The sequence below is a fragment of the Rhinolophus ferrumequinum genome, chromosome 9, assembly GCF_004115265.2.
Source record: "Rhinolophus ferrumequinum isolate MPI-CBG mRhiFer1 chromosome 9, mRhiFer1_v1.p, whole genome shotgun sequence".
NCBI classification, from domain to species: Eukaryota; Metazoa; Chordata; class Mammalia; order Chiroptera; family Rhinolophidae; genus Rhinolophus; species Rhinolophus ferrumequinum.
Window position 1 is genome coordinate 47864353 of NC_046292.1, and position 17573 is coordinate 47881925.

At 43.7% G+C, this 17573-nt stretch overlaps 1 protein-coding gene and 1 pseudogene across 5 annotated transcripts in view; both read left to right on the plus strand.

Annotated features, from left to right (window-relative positions):
• Positions 1–809: 809 nt before the first annotated feature.
• LOC117027901 (uncharacterized) lies at positions 810–921 on the plus strand (annotated as a pseudogene).
• Positions 922–4756: 3835 nt separating this feature from the next.
• AK4 (adenylate kinase 4) overlaps positions 4757–17573 on the plus strand; it is a 72880-nt gene continuing 60063 nt past the window's right edge. The window contains exons 1-2 of one of the 5 annotated variants that reach the window (XM_033114627.1): positions 4757–5863; positions 6351–6624. In XM_033114627.1, the coding sequence (XP_032970518.1) occupies positions 6480–6624 (145 nt within the window). In that variant the 5' untranslated portion in view covers positions 4757–5863; positions 6351–6479. The other 4 variants (XM_033114628.1, XM_033114629.1, XM_033114626.1 and 1 more) reach the window with 4 other exon arrangements.

The following is a 17573-nucleotide window of genomic DNA, read 5'->3' on the forward strand; positions in this document are numbered from 1 at the left end:
TGATAAATTACCCAACTTCTTAGTATCTTAGTTTCTTCATCTGTAAAATAAAAAAGATAACAACAGTGTTATTCCAGATGTCTCTGAATCAGCATAGCACAGGGATTAAAGAATATGGGCTTTGGGCCAGCCCAGTGGCTCAGGTGGTTGGAGCGCCATGCTCTTACTGCCAAGGTCACCGGTTCGATTCCCACGTGGGCCAGGGAGCTGCGCCGTCTCCAGCTACAATTGTGAACAAGGGCTCTCCCTGGAGCTGGGCTGCCGTGAGCCGCCAGAGGTTGGCTTGAGCTGCCTACCGTGTGCTGCTAGGAGGGGTCAGTGGCCAGCAACCGACTGCCTCAGCCGGAGGTGGGGTGCGCAAGGCTCATAACACCAGCATGGGCCAGGGAGCTGTGTCCTACACAACTAGACTGAGAAACAACGGCTTGAACCTGAGTGGGTGGGGAAGGGGAAGAAGGGAGAAAAAAAAAGAAAATGGGCTGCAGAATCAGGATGCTTAATTTATGTCCTTAATCTTCTACTTATGTCTATGGGACCTCAGGCAAGTTACAAGATGTCTTGCTTCAGTTTTAAGGTCTTTAAAGTAAGAACTAATGTTACATATAACAATCTAATCTAACATTATAATAATAAATTATATATATTCACATATATGTGTGTGTGTGTGTGTATATACATATATATACATGTATATATATGTATATATATAGAGAGAGAGAGAGAGAGAGAGAGAGAGAGAGAGAGAGAGAGAGAGAACTGGCTTGCACATAGCAGACACTCAATAAATGTTAATTATAATCTTTGCTGCTAGCTTTGCGCAGTGGCAGTATTGTAGCCAATGAGGTTTATCCGAGGTGCAATTATTGCTAATAATCTTTGCTGCCTTTATCAGAAGACCAAACTTAGAAGACTTCCACAAGACTTCCCCTTTATCCACTCAACTTCTTTACCCACCAAGCCTTGATGAGCTAGTCTTGAGCAGAAGAAACTCAGTTCAGTTTTAGTCCCTTTATCCAGTTGGAGCAGGAAGAAAGCTGCACTTTTCCTGGCAGTTAACTTTGCACCGGGAAAGACACACCCAAAGGCACCTTATCTCCAGACATGCCTATTAACTCAAGGCAACTTCTAGAAGGAATTCTGTATTGATTGGTTGATTGTGGTTAGGAAGTGAGGTGAAGGGTGTACAGTCTTGTCCATCCCCACTAGAGATGCATAAATCAGAGCAAAGTTCCAAGAAAGATATCATCATTCTACCGTTACATTTGGAGGGGAGAGCATAACAAATTGTTACTTTGCTTTCTAGTGTTTCCTGGTGAAAAGATCGAGGGTGGGAGTTCAATGTCTTCATCTCCTGAGAGAGCACCTCTATCTTAGACTATTTTTCCAGCAGTGATTTGTAAATAGTCTGTTGCTCCTGGAAAATAATGGGTTATACCAGGTAAACACAAAGAATGTTGATTCCTTTCCTCCCAGTTTTCTTTTTAACTGCTTGGGAATTTTTTTTTTTTGTCTGAGAGAGGAGGCTTGTAAAATAAATGCTGTTGCCTCTTCTCAATAACTGTTAAGATGTTATAGGTTAATAATCAGGTGGGCTAGTAAAATTTGGGATAAGATGATTCTTTCACTTATAAAAACACACTATTGTCACAAATAATGCCACGTTAGTCCTTTACCATTTGTTCTTTTTTTCTTTTTTAAATTTGTTTAAGTGTGTTTTTCCAGGATCCATCACCTCCAAGTCAAGTAGTTGTTTCAATTTAGTTGTGGAGGGCGCAGCTCACAATGGCCCATGTGGGGATCGAACTAGCAACCTTATTGTTAAGAGCACTGTGCTCTAACCAACTGAGCCAACCGGTCGCCCCTACCATTTGTTCTTCTTTCAATGAAATCTTTTGGTTTCTTGAGTATTTAGTGAGTGCATACAGGGAGAAAGGAGCTCGGCACACTGGAACAGATACCTTGTGTCTTCTTCCCATTATTTTCCAGCTTTTTTTCTGAATCTTGACATGTCAAGTCCCTAGCCTTTCTTCTGTCTATCCAGAGCTTCAGAGAGGGCAAAGAGAGAAATAACTTTTCTACTCGTTTGTTCAGCACTGAGTCAGTCATTCAATAATATTTGCTCTCCATGTCTGGCTATACCTAGCTGAGTAGAGGCCATGATAAAAAGATAAAGCCACTATGTTCAAAGACGCTACCTTTTCCATCAAATGCTACAGAAGTAGCCTAAAATTACATAGAAAGACAGTGACCAAGAGGTGATAGTTAGAAGAATGGGGATTTCACTTTGAAGTGTGGTCAGTGTCATATCTGTGACCTGTGGATAGGGTGATCACATCATTAAAAAATGTGCTGTGAGTTAAATTACATTTCAAAGGTACACTTTGAGATACATTAGAGTATGTGACATGCATCACTGATGATGCAAGAGATAATTGATGGGGTGCTAGAGATGATTCTAGGAGGTACATGGATCTGGCTTTAGATAATATTAAACTGAATATTAAAAAAGTATACCCTTTCTAATTTATTTTGAGCTATGCAATTACAGATGAACAGAAAGTCTCAGTTAGATGCTGTATGTCTTAAACACCACTCTAACGCTTGATAAATAACCCCCCTAACTTTGTGGGGTTTTTTTTTACATTTTTTTATGAGTTTCATGTGTACAAAGCATCATAACAGTTAGACATTTACATCTCTTACAAAGTGACAACCACCCCCACTCCAGTCTACTACCCCCTTAACTTTTGTTTTAAACACATTTTAAACTCAGAAATTCAATGGGTAGAAAGTCAGTAGATTCCAGCTGGAATATGGTAACCTTATTTTATTTTTTTCATATCATTTTAGTGTATCCTGTTATTTGTGGTTAGTGAGTTATACATAGTTTCTTTTCAAATGAATATTTAAACAAATTGAATCAATATAAAGAAACATGATAAGCAGTTAAGAGCCCAGGTGAGACAAGGTTATGGTAAAATTGTGAAAGTAGTAGGGAAATGACTGAAGTTTAATCAAGAGCTCAGTGCTCAGAAGAAGAAAATCTGGTTTGAGTCCATGCTGCACCACTTGCTAACTCTGTGACCTTGGGCAGTCCACCTAACCTTTCAGAACCTTAGTTTTCTCATCTGTAAGATAGGAATGAGAACATTACCTTCTCTGCAAGCTTAACAGAGTACTTATTACAGGTAAAGTGCTGTGTATTTTTGAGGATAGAAAGATGAATAAAATTTGGCCTCTGCCCTCAGAGCTTAGTTTGTCTACAGGGGAGACAAGCACATAGATGTCTATTCTTTTGTAGACTGTGATAAATATTAAGAATGGGGTAAAGGAAATAGGAAGACGTTGATTACATGAGTGTATGTCATAAGAATAGCTACCATTTACAGAGTATCTTCCAAGAGCCAGGGAGCCTGCTAGGTTCTTTGTCACATTAGCTCATTTTTTCCTCACTATTTGGGAACTGAGATCAGAGAGGCTAAATAATTGTCCCGTGGTTAATAATGGTGATGACGTTCATGATGAAATACATATATGCCCAGCACCTTGGTAAATTCTTTATATGTCTTATCTCATTTCAGCCTCACCACAAGTCTATGAGATAAGTATTATCTTCCTTTTACAGATAAGCAAGTAAGGTTCACAGAGGTCAAGAGGTGTGTAAACTTAGCAAGGTACTGTTGCAGTTTAATCCCAGGGGTGTTTGACTCCAAAACCCATTTCTTCCACTTCTACTGCTTCCATTCAGTAGCTGAACTGTGGGACCTGGATGTGGCTGGCTGTGCACCGGAAGGTCCCTCTTTTGGGAAATGCTGGGTTCCATTCTCCGCTAGGTTTCTAATACGTTTACCTATGTCACAACTCCTCTTTCTGTTTCATAATAAAAGCTCCTACACTCCTAAAGCACAAAGTCCTGGGACCATGTGAGTGGCCAACATGCTCCCTGATACTATAAGGTAAAGACTTTTCAAAAGTAGGCAAACAGACCGGGTGATAGGGCAAGGTTGGATAAGTTCATCTAATTTTTTGGAGGCTGGAAGCTATATTTCCTGTGGGAACTTACAGAATCACTTTTTGATAGATACAAAGGGAACTGTGGGATGTACTAAATTCAATCTCCTTATTTTAGAAAGAGAAGAGGTTAGGGGTCTAAGGTCCCACAGCAGGCAGAGGAATTAAGAGACCACACATCTCCTGTGTCTCAATGCTCATTTTACTGAAGCAGCAGTTTTCAAGAGGGGTCTCCAGATCAGCAGCCTCAGCATTACCTGGTAACTTGTTAGAATGCCCATGTCAGACCCACAGAATCAGAAACTGTGGGGATGGTGCTTGTTCTAACAAGCCCTCGGAGTGATGATTCTGAGGCATGCTCAGGTTGGAGAACCAGCACAAAGTAACTGCTATATATTATAGGGCATGTGGCAGGAAGAAGAGGGAGAGCTCTCAGCCCCCGCCCCCTCAACCTCTTCTCTTTGTTCCTGGGTGAAGGCTTGAAGGGGCTCAATGTAACAATCTCCTGAAGTCTACAGCACACTCATATTTCAGACAGGGATGAGCCTGTAGAACAAATGTTGCCCAGGCATTGGTGGCCCAGGTGTGCTCCCAGGTAGCCAGAGCCTAGGTGCTGACTGTGTGTGTGTGTGTGTGTGTGTGTGTGTGTATGTGGAGGAGGAAGTGGAGGACAAGGGCTGTGTGCCAGGAATTTAGGTCCCTCCTCATCTGTGAGCCATGGTGGTGGCTCTCAGAACCCTGCAATGGATTTCCCAAGGCAGAGAAGGGGAGCGGGTGGAAAGTTATGTGGAAGGCTGTGTGCCCCTGCTGAAGATTTTTTACTGTATTCAGAAGGGACAATAATATCTGAGGTGGGAAAATAATGGAAATTGATTTGCATTTTAGCAATATCTCTGGCAGCTGCATGGAGGATGGACCGGCAGCAGCCAGAGACTTATGGGCGGATGGTTAGCACATTAGTCTTAGTGGGAAACGAAGGCTGTGTGTGGGGTGGAAACAGATTTAAGATCACGTGAATTGGGATATCTATGGGAGGGAAGGAAGGAGATAAACACCAATTGGACTTGGTGAGTTTCAAGTGTAGTGCCAACACCTGCACCGTGAAGTGCCCGAATCAGTTGGTTATAAGATCCTGAGAGCAGGTGAGTGATCAATCATCCGCTCTGTCCTTCTTCCCCAAGGAGCCTGGGCTTTGGAGTCAGGCAGGTGAGGGTTCAAAACTCCCTCTGGAATGTGACTTCCACGAGGGCAGGATTCCATCTCTGGTTCACAGCTATATACCAAGTGCCTAAAACAGTGTCTGGCACAGTAGGCGCTCAATAAATGTTTGTTCAATGAATGAATGGCCATATTCCAAGCCTACTTTCTTCATCTGTGAAAATACGTAAGAGGAATGCCAGTTGCTTAAGGAAATCACCAAGTCCAGAACCTGACGCACAGTAGGCACTCAACATGTTGTATTTTTCCTTCCCCTTACAGTAAATCGACCACAAAAAAGGGGTTTCTGACCCTTGTGTCTTCTTCACCTTCCTTCGCCGCCGCAGGGTCTTGGGGAGCACGTGGGCTAGGGAAGGCGGGGTGGGAGCAGCGGGGCGGGCAGGGGAGAGGGCGCACACCGGCCCCTAGCGCGGAGCCGCTCTCCCGGGCTTACGTAAGGCACTAGTCCCGCGTGCCGGCCCGGCCGGGTGTGGGGGCGGGCGGAGTCGGCGCCGCCCAGCGGGATCTGGGCTGGAATCCTGTCGGGGAGCCGCGTCCCAGCCGAGGTGTGTGTTCATATGACTGCTTTGGGTGGAGAAGCGCCGGACTCCGGCTCCTCACGGCGGGGGAGCGCATCCGTCAATCCTCCGCGGAGGTGGGAGCTGGGTTGCCGCGCGGGCGGCGGGCAGCGGCTGCTGCTGCGACTCCCGGGGATGTGACAGCGCCGGGGAGGGGCCGAGGCGCCTACTAAACGTTGCCTACGTGTGACAACCCGAGTAGGGGCTCGGACCCCAGGCCGCTCGGTGGGGCGTGGGGCGATGGGGGTTGCGCTTGGAGTCACCGCGCATCCGGCTTCTCCTCTTGGTGGGGACTGGCGTGGGAATGTCGGGCCGCCCGGTCCCCTCCTCAGATGCAGCATGGGGAGCAAGATAGAGGGCAAGATCGAGGTGGGACTGGCCGGGCCGACCTCTGAGCCGCGAAGGCTGACCACGCCAGGGGCGGGGGCGTGGAACTTCTCCAGGCTAGCGGCGTGGGGGCGAGGAAGGCGGGGAGGTGTAGCGTGGCGCCTTACTCCGCCTCTAGCCGCCCAGCTGCGGGGCTGAGGGGAGGGGCTGTCTCAAAAGTCTCTCCTTCCCCTGCAGGGGCGGCCAGCGAGTGCCCGCGCGAGCGGAGGGTGTCAGAAGCAGGGGCAGAGGAAACAAAGTTCCCGGGGCTTCTCCGAGGCCGTTGTCCAGGTTGCCCGTGTGGCCGCCCCACTCCTCGCGAAGGCAATGGCTTCCAAACTCCTGCGGGCGGTCATCCTTGGGCCGCCCGGCTCGGGCAAGGGCACCGTGTGCCAGAGGATCGCCCAGAACTTTGGCCTCCAGCATCTCTCCAGCGGCCACTTCTTGCGGGAGAACATCAAAGCCAACACGGGTGAGGGGGATGTGGGGGCCAGGGGCTGGGGTGAATCCACGCGGGATCCGGTTAGGCCGGGGAGACGAACGAACGGAGAGGGGCCGGGTCTCTTCGGCCCCCGGGCGCCCTTCCCCCGCCCGCGTGTGGTTGTGCAGGCTCCTACGTGCCGGGGCGCATGCAGTCGGTGACCCGCAGCCGTGCGGCTTAACCGCGCCCGGGGAGGAGGCCGAGGCTCCCTGGGAGGAGGGGAGGAGGTGCACGCGGCTCCTCTCTCCGCCCGGGCTCCTCCTGCGTTGGGGAAAAGCCGTAACCACCCAGCTGAGTGAGAACTAGGCAGCTGACAACGCCGAGCTCCCCTCTCGCCCTGCTCCCTTAAGGCAAAGCCACCCCCTCCTCCGCGCCTCCGGCCAACCCCAGCGCCCCCTCCTCTCTCCCCCGCGCGCCGCCCACCTGTGGGAGTCCGGCCCGGCTGCGCGCGGGGGAACCTGTGGCGCCGCGGGGCTCGCAGTCGCGCGCTGTTCCAGCCCCTCCGCGCCGCCTCGGGCCTCCGCGCAGAGCCCTGGGTGGCTCTGAAAGGCCTGTCTGTTCGCTGCCTCCTTCTAAGGTAAACTCTCACTACGAACTTCCCCTCCTCCCCAAGCCGAGGCCTGGCTGTTAGAGACTAATGGGAGACTTGATCTGATAAATTACGTTTTGAATCCAGCGTCCCTGGAAATGGCTTCTTGATTATGCCTCCCTGGGCTTGCGTGGTGAATTTGGGGATAGAGGTAGCCTGATCTCTGAGTCTTTCAGGATGGCCCTTCTCCCTCTCCTTCCACCCCACGTTCACACCAGTTCCTAATGAACTGGCATTAAAAAGCAAGAAGTAGCTGTTGTGTGGCTTCGAGGGACATACCCCTCGTGATGCAGATGCTCATAATTAAGCAGGTCCTCTTTATGAAAACTTCTTGCAAACGGGGTGCTGCACTATCTCTGCTGTTCTCAGTATCCAAGGTGATCATTGGCCGTGGTGGGCTACTTATCCAGGGATCTTCATTACAAAAACGCAGATTCATTTGAAGAGGTGGGAGGAGGACTGTGCTGGAAAACAGAAGGCTCAAAAGCTAGGAATTCAGTATCTCAAAGGCAGGGTTTTATTCATGATCTCTTAAGCACGGTGTAAACGCAAGGTTTAACTTTGATTTTCAAGACGACTCCCCTCGCCACGCCTATCTCTTAAGGAAGAGTTCTTTGTACCAGGTCACAGCTTGAATTTTCTCTGGCATGTATTGAGGACTCAATTAGGTCTATTTTAATTTTAATACCGAATTCAAATGTATTTTATTCTTTCAGTGTTTGGTTTGCAGTTTGCTGGGAGAGCTGCGTGAGAGGGAGGGCTGGCTCTCAACCTGAGAATGTTGTGACGAGGTAGGGCTTGTCCATGGTAGGGAGAGGGGAGGCACCGTGAGGGGAGGAAACGCTAGAGTGGGGTTGAGCCTATTTCTTAGCATTCTCTGTACCTGACTTGGTGATTTGTTTCCTTGTGGCACGAAGGGCTTCACGCCGTCCATTCGGGGACTGAATTAGTGGCCCTTTCCATTTTTAAAGAGAATGTGATGGGAAGTGGCGTGGCGTGTTTCTGCTGGTTCTTAGAGGCTTCAAAAATACTCCACTTGCTCTTTTCCGGTATTCTCACTTTTTTTTCATTTTAACTTTCCTTTGTTCAGAATTTTAGTTTCCATTCTCTTTCAAATGCCGCCTCCCCATCCCCTCAGTGTTTCTCCCTGGAGTAAGAAGTGACTATGAAATGAAATGTTTAGATTATCTTTTTTTTTTTCTGTAGGGAATCACGTAGTTTTTGCATGGACTCACTTACAAACTGTTTATCAGGGGAAAAAAGAAGAAAAATAAAGGACAGTAATTTGTTTTTAAAGTGGCTTGTTTGTAGTGGATTTGGAGGGTGTTCTCGGATTATTTTTCTCTCAGAAAGTCTAAGAGTCTTATAGGCTCACCACCTTGTAAATAAGAAAACATTCCACAGTATTTATTTTTCTGTTACCTGCTGTTTTGCTTTTAGCTAATTTAGCTTCTCCTGGTGGAGAAGCACAACAACCCCTGTGTATGTACCCCTTTATAAATGTTGAAGGTTTGAAGGAGATGATGAAGCACAACAAAACCCCAGGAAATAAAACCTTGGTAGGAATTTGAATTGGAAAGTAGCTCAGGCCATCTGCTCCAGCCTCCATTAGGGCATACTTCTGTTCACATGGCTTTCCTGCAGCCACTGCCTGGTGAAAAGCTGCTTCTCCAGGCATGGGATACACATTGCTTCTGGGAAGTCTTCCCTCATCTGCCCAAGCAGAATTCATCTCTTTCCTCGGCATATAGCTTGTTAATTCTGTTGCCGCTGTCACATCCAGTTTTAAGGTAGTGCAGCAGATGTCTGTCTGAGTCATCCAATAGGTAGTTACTGAGTATCTGCTATGTGTCAGACAGTGTTCTAGGTGCTGGGGGCTATAGCAATATTTAAGATGACCCTATGACCCTGTCCCTTCTGCTTTCACCATATTCCAGTTTCCACTGAGATTTAAAGGACAGGGAGCTGGCAAAGTAACGAATGCATAAAAGGAGTTCAACTAGTCTTGTATAGAAGGCATGGGTCAGGAATTCTATAATATCTCCATCTTCCCCAGAAGTCAGCCAGCCTCCAGTGACCAACTCCATTCTGTTTAATTAGCTCTGATTTATGGTAAAAGTTTGTATGTACTATTTTTGGGGAGGGAACATTTTCCTTTATCTTTGGTTAAACAAAATTCAACCAAGTAAATTTGAATATCTAATTAGCTTTATTAAGCGATTCATGAATTGGACAGCATCCCTTCTAGCAATTAGAAAGAAGGGTGCTCTGAGGAGTTGTACAAAATGGAAGATTTTTATAGGAAGAAGGGTGGGGCAAGGGAGCTATTAACAACAATAAAAAGATTATTTGGAGCCTGGACATCTTTGGTGTTGGGGAGGAGAATTGAAAGGGTTTTTATCTTGCAGAGCGCCTCTCTTTATTACTATACTGGTGTTCATTACAAAGATAATGATTTTTTAAAATTTATTTTTCAATTATAGTTGACCTAACAATATTATATTAGTTTCAGGTATATAAAATAGTGATTAAATATTTATATACCTACGAACTGATCACTTGGTAAGTCTGGTACCCATCTGACACCATACATAGTTATTACAATATTATTGACTGTATTCCCTATGCTGTACCTTATCCCTATGACTATTTTTGTAACTAAGATTGCCTCTTCTTTCTATGGAGGATAGCGAGGGCCCACCTGAGAGATTACCTCATTGGTGTTGACCAGAAAAATCCAGACTGTTTGATTAAGATTATGTTACTAGAAGAGGCTGAAACTGCAGTTAGATCTGGTATTCAATCTAGGTTTGGTATCATGGGCTTTTTGCACTAGTGATGCCATTTTGGGCTTGTGGTTCTCTCTTTAACACCTTTAAGGTACTTACGGCTTGTCTAATCTAATAATCAAATTGACATAAGACAGATTACAAGGAAAAAAACAAATGAAAAGTTTAGTAACATGTATGTATACCTCCTGTATACATGGGAGAGACCCAGGAAAGCTGAGTAACTGGCCAAAATGGCAGAAGTCAACACCTTAAATACCATCTTCAGCTAAAGACAAATGAAGGTGTTGAGGATGGAGAGTCATGGAGGTTACCAGGAAAAGCACAATAAACAAGGATAAATTTGTTATGCAGATTTAAGTCCATACCTTCTCCATTGATAGTGAAGGCCTGGTACAGTGAGGAAAACCCCCCTACAAATGGAGATTTCCCTTACAAATGTAAATATCCTTCTACAAAGGGTAACTTCTACTTGGTTTTCAGAGTTTCTTCCAGGTCTGCTGTTACTTCAAGTTCACCAACCTAAAATAATCCCAAAGAGGCATGTTTGGGGTGGCAAACTCTGCTCCCTTTAGTCTTGCCTTTGAAACTTCAAGTAAGAAGTTTCACATTCCAGAAGTAATGATAGATTGTTCCATATCTTATTAAACTAGCCTCAGTCTTGAGAAAGGTCAGTTCAGTTAAACAGCTGTATCTCATTTCAGGAGGTGGTCTTGCAGGTCGGCTGTTAAGGTTAGGCCTATATTGTGCAAACAATCAGGTAATTAAGAGGCACCTCCAAGGAAACAAAAGAAAAGCAAAGGTTAATGATTGGAGCAAATTATCAATTAGTTTCTGAGCCAAGGAGACAGTCAAGAAGATTTCTGGATGGCAAGCTCAGCTTACTTTAGAGTTTGAAATGTCTCTGATCATGTCATCAGGTGTTCAGGCAAACTTTTTTAGAGGCTTATATCAGTCATGGAGAGTGTCTAAACATGAGCTATTGTGTCCCTTTCTCTTAAATCTATATCAAGTCATCTAGTTGCAGTTTGTAGGGCTTCAGGAGAAAGGGCTGTTTTAGTTCTCAATGGTTCCAAGTCAAAGGATGGGAGAAAATTGGAAATGTTAGTTTGGCGATATCAGCCAAATATTTGAGGAAATTAAAAGAATTTGGGATCTGGTCCAAGTACCAGATAAGAGCAGAACCTAAAAAGACAATGAACAGTGCTAGAATCTAATATCCACAAAGGTGTATTACTGAAACATAATGTTTCCCTCCAAAATCAACCTCATTTTTACCAAAGGTAGCCAAATTAAGGCTAATTTGTTTGCAAAATAAGTCTATTTTTGTTATGGGACCTTGGTTCTTCTTGCAGATGCAGTGAAGAATCAAAAGTCAGCAAGCTGCTTAATATGCAAGCAGGGTTTATTAGTGATACATTCTCAGGGAAGAGAATGTGCCTAGCCGCACATGGGGGGGGAGAGAGAGAGAGCACGAGGGAGCCCGCGCCCTTGTCCTGAGGACTTACAATTTGTTGGGTGGCTGAGGGAGTTACATTTTGATTTGGTGGGAAAAGGTGGTGCATGCTCTTCCATGGGAGGGCGTGACCTCCTAAGATGGGTGGAGGTCTGTTGCCTCAGATCCTTATCTTTCTCCAGACCACCTCTTGTCATCTGTTGTTGTGAAAACAGGTATGTCACTGGAGGCGGTTAATCAAAGCTAGTTACAGCTTTTTCTGTAGGCACTATGGACTCCCACCCACTCCTCCTCCTCCTATATTTTCTAACTTCTCCCTAACAGTTTCAATACATTTGCCGTAATTATTTGTGTAAAACGAAAAGAATAGGAAATAACAGTCTAGGCTCTTTTAAATCTGCTTTGCTTGAATTTTTCATGAGGAATCTCCAGATTGACCTTTTCAGCTTCTCGAGACCAGAAGAGCCAAGCCAAGGACTTGCCATTAGACTTCGCCGAGAGTACCTATAGATTTGGGAGGATTTCTCTTTTATTGCGGTTCCCCAGATAATCTTGAGAATCTGGCGCCTGCCAGGAAGTGACCTTTACTCACCTGGGGGGCTCCTGGGAAGCCTTGTAAACAACATATCAGGTCCGTATTTTCCAGAGGCTTTTTATGGGCTCCCAAAGTCCATCTCAGTCCCATAAAGCTGCCTAGTCATATCTGAGTCCAGGCATGTCTCTCTCAAGTTGACATTACACTCAAAGCCTCGGTAATACAACCAATGTTTCTAGTTGTGTCCTGTTACAAGGAGACTAGATTCTTATTGAACTTATACAAACAAGTATATTACCATGAAAATAATAATACTAATAAGAGTTTCCAAATTCTGGAGGGATCAGATAGGGAGAATGTCTGATTCATTCATGTCTGAGGGACGCAGCTCCCACTCCCTGCACCAGAACGCAGGATATGGCGAGGCCAAAAAGGAGCACCAACGGAGCCATGATGGGGGTTCATACCACTATATTCTCGCTGGCGTCTGCGTTGGAAGCAGAAGCCACACGATCCACAATCTGCCCTCTGCTTCTCTGCCAACCAACCAACCCCCTAGCGTAGCCACAGCAGTTATATTAGTGGCTAATGGCTAACCGGTAACAGCTGATGGCCACCCAGCCCCAGCGCATGGCCATCTGATAACAGCTGATGGTCATCTAATAACTGAGCCAGCACCTTTCCACATGAGGCCGAGAGCCTGGAAACTGCTCTCTGGGACTCTGTCCCCACAGAGAAAAAGAAATTTTTCAGTTCGACTTACAATGGTATAATTAACCAAATTTCTCTAAGTCATGGGTAGTTTAAGAGAAACAAGTTTTCTTAAATCTAGAAAACAAAAGATCTTGGGCGGCCGGATGGCTCAGTTGGTTAGAGCACAAGCTCTTAACAACAAGGTTGCCGGTTCAATTCCCTCATGGGATGGTGGGCTGTGACCCCCTGCAACTAAGACTGAAAACTGTGACCAGACTTGGATCTGAGCTGCACTCTCCACAACTAGACTGAAGGACAACAACTTGGAGCTGATGGGCCCTGGAAAAACACACTGTTCCCCAATATTCCCCAATAAAATTAAAAACAAAAACAAAAGATTGTAAAAGTCACTAATATTTCAAACAACAAGTCATGGAAATTGTAATCTTACCAGTTCCCTTGTAATTAAGACTTGTTCTGCTTGAATCCAGTTTTTCCATCAGTTCTCTCTACCATGCCTGATGACTAAGGGTGAGAATGATAATTCCAAGTTTGCAAGGCCTCATCAAAGCTCATAGGATTTGCCCAGTGAACTGAGTTGTTCACTAGACTGTGGAAGGTATACCCCAAGTGGAAAACACAGTTTTCTAACAGTTTCTTTGCCACTGTGAGGGCATCAGCCTTGCAGCAGGAGGACGCTTCAACCCATTTGGAAAACATACAACAGCAAGAACGTATTGATAACCTGTACTAAGTGCCAGTTGAATGAAGTCCAACTTAATTGTACTGCGATGCATGAAGGAATGCAAAAACTTAAAAATGGGGTTTGTCCTGGAGCCTGGACAACCAAGTGGCCATCTTGAGTTTCCCACAGCCCCGACTATTCATTTCATTTACAGACATTTTATACCCATACAGTAGTCCCTAGAAGTTTATCATCATTTACTTCACAATGGTTCCCATGTAATTCAACACATCAAATCAGCCTAAGTAGTTTAATATTTCCCTTTTATAAGGAGAGAGAGATCCTTTGAAATGTTTCAAGGGCCCTTGTGGAAAAATCTCAAAGTTGTTTTTAGGTTAGGAAAAAGAGTATTTAAAATTTGAATTTTGGGAAGTTGGTCAAAAAATATCAAAAGGTTTTAAAACACTTGACTACATAGGATCATATAGGTCATAATGAAACAATAATTAATTATTCATTTAACTAAAGTAACAACATTTCAAAGACAAATATAGAGGGTTACATAATTGTTAGCAAAACCTAGCTCTTGCTATTGAGAAGATTGTTTTCTTAAGTATTCAAGAATGTGATTCAGACAACATAAAACACAGAAAATTAATTTGATAAAACAATATTTTCTTCCTCAACAGATTACTTGAAAAGAAAAACCTTTTACAATCTCTTGTAAGGAGGAGACTGACTGTCCAAGTAAACTTTGTTCTTTTAGCAGATGAAAGAAAATTAAGTTTTAGCTTACATAAATATACCATTGATAGTAAATCTCAATTTTTAAAACCGTTATAACAGCAGTTGAACTGTAGTCAGTTTAATTACACAAGATAAAATTTTCTTTCTCTTCAACTTTTTTTTTTACACTTAGTTTTGCCGTTCATAACCACAAGTTCTAACTTAGAGAAAATTACTCTCATTTCTCTTACCAAAAATGTATCTCTGTACCTCATTTCCTTTTTTAGAAACAGATATCCTGCTTTCCTTACATTCAAAGTTGTTTCTCTTATTATTTCTGGTAGTTTCAGTTATATTTATTGGAATTTTAAACCCTTAAAAATCTTAATTTCGAATGAAAACTAAGCAATTAGCTTCCTTTAGATTGGCAAATTTGTGAATGCATTTTATAACCTCTGGAAACATAGACTCTTTTACTGGCAAATATATTTCATAATTTCAAGAAACGTGCCCCCCTTTTTTTTTTTTAAGATTTTATTAGGGAAGGGGAACAGGACTTTATTGGGGAACAGTGTGTACTTCCAGGACTTTTTTTCCAAGTCAAGTTGTTGTCCTTTCAATCTTAGTTGTGGAGGGTCCTGTTCAGCTTCAAGTTGTTGTCCTTTCAGTCTTAGTTGTGGAGGGCGCAGCTCAGCTCCAGGTCCAGTTGCCGTTGCTAGTTGCAGGGGGCACAGCCCACCATCCCTTGCGGGAGTCGAACTGGCAACCTTGTGGATGAGAGCCCACTGGCCCATGTGGGAATCGAACCGGCAGCCTTTGGAGTTAGGAGCATGGAGCTCCAACTGCCTGAGCCACTGGGCCAGCCTGCCATTTTTAATAGTATACTCTTTCGGTGTGACACAAGACATTTAGTAGCAAACCCAGAATTATCTTTTAGTTTCTCTGTAATAAGAGCCAAAAGTAGATAGACTTATTTAACAATTAATATTTCAATATTTTATCTTATTTGGAAATGATCTAGTCAATAATTTCCACTATTTAGTTCAATTTGGTAAAACTTGAGGTTTCAAGTTACCAAAAAATTTGGGGAAACTTAAGTAGACATACCATAAAACATAAATATTGTTGAAAAGTTCATCTACAAATTTCATCCCACCTACATCTATTTTACTTGTTCTCAGTAATTAGGTTACCCACAAAAATTTCATGAAATGTTAGATCAAGTCAGCCAGCATTCTAAGTTACTATTTTTGCTGACAAGTTTTTAGCCTAGGTAGAATAAAAGTATTATATTGCTGATAATTCTAAGTACATCTGTTTTAATGAAGACAACAAACTTAAATTAGCTTTAATTCTGAATATTTTTCCCAAATCATATGAATCTGAAAAGCATGTGGGTTAGTTTCTATATTGGGAATTTTAGAATACCTAATATTTATATAAGCACTTGTTTGCTTTTAAGCCAACTAAATAGAGCTGTTTTACAAATTAGCAGTACTGTCTGGAGGTAGAAAATACCACACATCTACAACAGGTACACGAGTATATCCACACACAGGACATACAAACTGATGCAGAGACCTCATGGCTTCCATAAAAGAAGTGGGATCTATTCAAATGATCTTGCTCCCATCCCCCCCTTTTTTTTCTTTAGATAAGAATTATCTTCCTGAAATGTGCATTTTAAAAAGATGGCCTAAAGGACTTCATGGAGAAGACCAGGTATTTTCATCTCAAATATGCAGGGAAAGAAATGGAAGCTCCTCCTAGAAGGACTTTGGTTTCCTTAGGCTGATATTTACAAGCCTTTTGAGATGAATAGGGAAGGTTTGGTGGGCTTTGAATGTTTTCTGGTCCTGTTGCCACAGAGATTGATCCACTTACAGAAAGGACTACTAGAATGAGTACTCAAGTCAAGGAGGCTAGCCATTATGTTTCTTTGTATCCACTTTTTAATTTGGTCTTTCCATAGAATGAATACTCAAGTCAAGGAGGCTAGCCATTATGTTTCTTTGTATCCACTTTTTAATTTGGTCTTTCCATAGGTACCAATGAAACACCTGTTTAGGATGAGAGCTCTCTAAAAAATTTCCAATTTTGAAGGTTTTCCAGTTCAATGATTCATTGTCTGGCCAACGGTAGGATCTAGTGATCTCAGTAGTGACTCAAACCATTACGCCTTTTATGGCTTAAGCAAGGATGCAAGAGGCGCCAGCAAGAGAGTGCAAAGGAGGCAGCCCTCACAAGATCCCAGAGTTCACTCTCAGAGTTAGAAACAGTCATTCCAAAACACAGGGAACCATGTATTTTCCCTGCTTTGAACAGAGTAGGGTAACCTCACCCATTTTTAAAATTTTTCTTCCTTATCCTCAGATCCACAGCCTATTCCTGCCTACCAGATAAATGTGTGTGCTCTAGCTGGCGGAAAACTAGAACCATGAGGGGCCTGTTTCTATAGTCTCTGGGAAGAACAAGATCAACAGAAAACAAGAGTATTCAAACGAAATTGTACCAGAATCCCATTTGCCCAGGAAACTAATTTCACCAATGTTTTCTCCTGCCAATCTAAATTTAGCTTACCATGTCTAACTTCCACTCAACCCCGCAGACAGAGTTGAGGGAGGCTGATAGAGCAAAAATGTTTACTTCTTGCCTGGCTTGCCATCTTTCAGGGAGGAAGAATTTTCCTCTACCCTTCAAGGTTTTTCTGGCTGGTCTAATAATCAAATTGATATGAGACACTTTAGCAGGAGAAAAACAAATTAAAAGTTCAGTAACACGTATAACTCCTATAGACATGGGGGAGATCCAGGAAAACTGAGCAGCTGGCCAAAATGGTGGAAGTCATCACCTTAAATATCACGGTCAGCTAAAGACGGGAGTAGATGTTGGGAGTGGAGAGTCAGTTTTTGGAGGTTACCTGGAAAAGCACAGTAAGCTGGGCAAGATGGCTCTGCAGATTTAAGTCCATGCGCTCTTCTTTGGTAGTGAAGGCAGACCTGGAACAGTGAGGAAAACGCCCCTATAAATGGAGATTTCCCTTACAAATGTAAATGTCCTTTTACAAAGGGTAACTTCTACTTGCTTTTCAGAACTTCTTCCATGTCTGTTTATTCAAATTAACCAGCCTAAAATAATCAGTATCCCAGAGAGCCTCAGGATAGCTGTCACCCAGTGGCTCTGCCTTGTTGGCCTGGAGCAGAGCAGGCTGAGATTTATCAAATACCTCATTTGAAGACCCTCCCCCAAAACTTTGGCGGGCATTTTCTTGAGCACATTGCATGAGTAAGTAGAAGGGAGAATTCTCTTAGATTGACAGGACCTGGGTCCTGTCATAAGGAATATTAGCTTGTGTACGTGTGTGCCTGTGCATATATATGTATGAGTGCATGCACACATGGAGTCAGTAGTATGTTCCGTAAAACTTTTATTTAGTGATAGCTTCTTTTGTTGAGTCATGGGTGATT